We start from the raw sequence: 3,392 nt of genomic DNA, 5'->3' as shown, positions 1-3,392 counted from the left end.
ATATATATATGCAGAATGTCCTATTCTTGCTATGGGTTAACTACAATTATGGAAGATTTTCCTATGATTTAGTCGTTTAGGTATATACTTTTTTTAAATATAATTTAGCAGGTGTTAAACTCTGTTATTTGGTTGGGAAAATGTATCTGTTTTGTCTAAATATGCTGATTTAGAGGGACTTAAATGTTATTTTGTCTTCCTTTGTTTCTACCTTTAGAGAAAAGACAAAAGAAGCAGAGGCAACAGAAGGAAAACAACTCTCGAGAGGGTAAAACCAGCCTGCAGCGATCTAAAACCTTTGTCAACCTGTTCTTTAAGAAAGACCTTAAAGAAAAGAGCCCATCCAAGTCATTGTCTCACAATGCAGACAAAGGTGAGGGCACGGACACGAAGCATTCTTCTTACTTTCCAGGCACATATTCGGCATCCCACACAGCAAAATATACCCTAAGGTTTTGACTGAATTTCCCTTTTGTTTCACTTCACTTCAGTTATTATATTTGAATCCCTGCATTAAATCAGAAAAATGGGTAGCGAGTCAGGTCTGGATCCAGGAAAAATACATAGCATCGTGTTTCAGATTATATTTTTGGCATTTGGGGGGTTATAGTTCATTACAGTAGCTATTCGCTCATTCCTTGGAGTTCTTAAGTTTACATCAGTTTTGGCCATCGGCGGTGAGATAGGGTGGGAACCGACACACATAAGACATAGATCTATGATGATTCAGCTTTGCAGCAGCCTCACTGGAAAAACTTTGTGATATTTTGCATGGACATCTCTGGGGTTGTGAGGTCAAATCTTATTTTGTATGAGTGTAAGTGTCTCATGCCACCTACAGATGCTTTTGTTTGCATCGTGTTTATTTTAGTATGCACTAATTCCTTAGATAAGGAGCGGGGCAATCCCTTCCAGCTCTTGACCTCCCCGAGGGAATCCCGTGCTGGGGTTAAAGATAGCAGCCCGCTGCCCCGACCAGAGAACCTGATGCATGTGGAGGACATGGCAAAGAAACTGCTCAGCTATGATGAGGTGGCTGCTGTAATGAGACACTGTCGGCGGGTGAGTTTCTGATCTAAGATTACCATCTCTAACACCTCAGTGGCATTCTCCTGTTTTTTTCTTCTTACTGAATGAAAACCAGCCATATTACTTGCAGGCTTAAGTGTGCAGTATTGTTCCCTAAGGTGCAGTATTGTTCAGTAAGGTGTCCCTTAGTCAAAGATGTGTCTGGCAGCTGCTGTGACAAAAGACACATTTTTCCTGTCATTTATGATTAGGATCAAATATCAGCCATCATTTGATCCCCTTGTGTCTCTTGGGCCCATCTCATACTTAGTGGCCAATTTTAGGGGATCAGCTTCTTTGCCAACACTGCAGAAGATATCAAGTCTACTCAGAGCACAGTATGACTCACAATACAGTAATAAAACACCAAAGAAAACAGTGCTATGTGGTGTTCTTGGAAAAGTGAATATTTAATGTACATGCAACATATCAGAAAACAACCCAACTCCCAATCATGAAAATGGAACAACTTCAGCTAAAGGGCTACTCCAGCAATTTGGTATTGCACTTCCATAAAGTTGAGGGATTCACAAGAGACAGGATAGTTTTTTTTTTCAAATGGTAGAATTTGATGTAGCAGAGCCAGACTTATCCTGACTTTTAGTCTCACAGTGGATCATACGTTTCCCAAAATGCACCTTTATAGTGTCTTTAATTAGATACTCCCTTTCTCCTGAATGCTCACGTCTTTCAAACCTCACACCTTCAGTTTGCACCTCAGACTTACTGTTGCAAGACTCAAGCACTAGACAAGACAACTCTAATGACATTGTCATGACATCATCAAGGTTATTTTTTCAAACTTTGTAAAACTCCTACCAAAGCCACAAAGGACATTATATGGCTGTTTTCCCAAGCTTAGTAGTGTTTTTTGTGACGAGTAAACTGAACTTCATGTGTAAAATTTAAAAATCAGAAAACAACCTGATAGAAGTCTGGCTATAGACACCACCACACTGGTTGGCTCTTCTGATTCTTCTCCTCTAATTGGTGTAACTATCTAATCTTTCCCTCAGTTTTTGTCTGACAATGTAATTGAGGATTTAGTGCGTCCCCTTTTGGCCATCTTGGACAGGCCAGAGAAACTGCTACTTCTCAGAGAAATAAGGTGAGATACATATATTGTATTTAAGAATACGAACAGTATAATACTGTTTTTTTCTGTATGCATACTGTGTAACTATGTGTTAACATGTATGTAACTGACTCATTTCCCTTGCAGAATGCTAATTCCCACTACGGAGTTGGGTCGGTTTGACAGCATGGTCGTGCCCTTTGAGCTGGAGGCGTACGATATTCTCAAGAGTCGCTCTGGTAAGCAGAAGAATGGACTTAACATCACTTTCCTGTTACAACATACATTCATAATGTCCTGTTTTCATGAAAGAAACAAAATAAATATACAAGTAACAAAAAGCAGGTATACAGACCAAAGGAATTAATGGAAAATAAACAATACATCTTTAATTGTTTATTTCTTCTTAGTGCGTTCTCCAGCTCTGCGCTCCCCCCGCAGTGGAACCCCTCGACGTCACCTCATCACCCCAATCCCAGGTAAATTAACTGTATCTCTTCCTTCCTCTCACCCTTTCTCTTAATAGACAGCACCTCTATCTTCTGACTTCCTCTTTGTCCGACTGATGTCCTTTCTCCGATCCCAGAGCAACATAAGAGTCACATGGGGCTTAACTCTCACCTTTTATCCTTTCCCCTAACCACTCTTACTTTTTCTCCCTTACCTGACTCATCTCATATCTGTAGTGTCAAACTGAAACACCTGCAGGCACACACCATAGCCTGTCCCTGGCATTCCACACACACACACATACCCACTTCCTGACCTCATAAAACACACGCACGCACGCACGCACACGCACAACAACACACACCACACACACCCACAAACCACACACACACAAGACACACACCACCACACACACCCCCCCACACCTACCCACACTTGCTAATGCACAAGATATCTCAGGTTCCCTGTGCCTGCGCTAAAGCAGAGGCTTGTGTTACATCTCTGTGGCCAACAGAAAAGCCTGAGACGAGCCTGGTCGGCCACTGTGACATGTCAACTACAGAGATGATTTTATCCTTTTTCTCATCCAAGAGTCATTTGAGACACAATCAATAGAGTCTAACTTTAGACTGACTGCAGCCATCTCATTTTCTAAAATCCAAGGTTTGTGGTCACAATAAGCTTTTAGACAGTCATTTTATCCATTTTGAACAGTTTTTACTTTATTACAGTACAATTGTGAATATTTGTTCTTTTATGCTTCTGTTATCCCTTAGAATGTAGGCTTATTATTATTATT

The 3,392-nt window shown here is 40.7% G+C and overlaps 1 protein-coding gene across 3 annotated transcripts in view; it reads left to right on the top strand.

The window, feature by feature from the left end:
• pdzd7a (PDZ domain containing 7a) overlaps positions 1–3,392 on the top strand; it is a 17,471-nt gene that overhangs the window by 7,467 nt on the left and 6,612 nt on the right. For all 3 annotated transcript variants that reach the window (XM_032541225.1, XM_032541224.1, XM_032541226.1), the window contains 5 exons: positions 218–373; positions 890–1,062; positions 2,085–2,176; positions 2,291–2,382; positions 2,554–2,622. In XM_032541225.1, coding sequence (XP_032397116.1) covers positions 218–373; positions 890–1,062; positions 2,085–2,176; positions 2,291–2,382; positions 2,554–2,622 — 582 coding nt within the window. The remainder of the gene's footprint in view (positions 1–217; positions 374–889; positions 1,063–2,084; positions 2,177–2,290; positions 2,383–2,553; positions 2,623–3,392) is intronic.

The sequence above is a fragment of the Etheostoma spectabile genome, chromosome 17, assembly GCF_008692095.1.
Source record: "Etheostoma spectabile isolate EspeVRDwgs_2016 chromosome 17, UIUC_Espe_1.0, whole genome shotgun sequence".
NCBI lineage: Eukaryota > Metazoa > Chordata > Actinopteri > Perciformes > Percidae > Etheostoma > Etheostoma spectabile.
The sequence above is the reverse complement of the archived record's forward strand: the minus strand, read 5'-3'. Positions and strand labels throughout refer to the sequence as shown.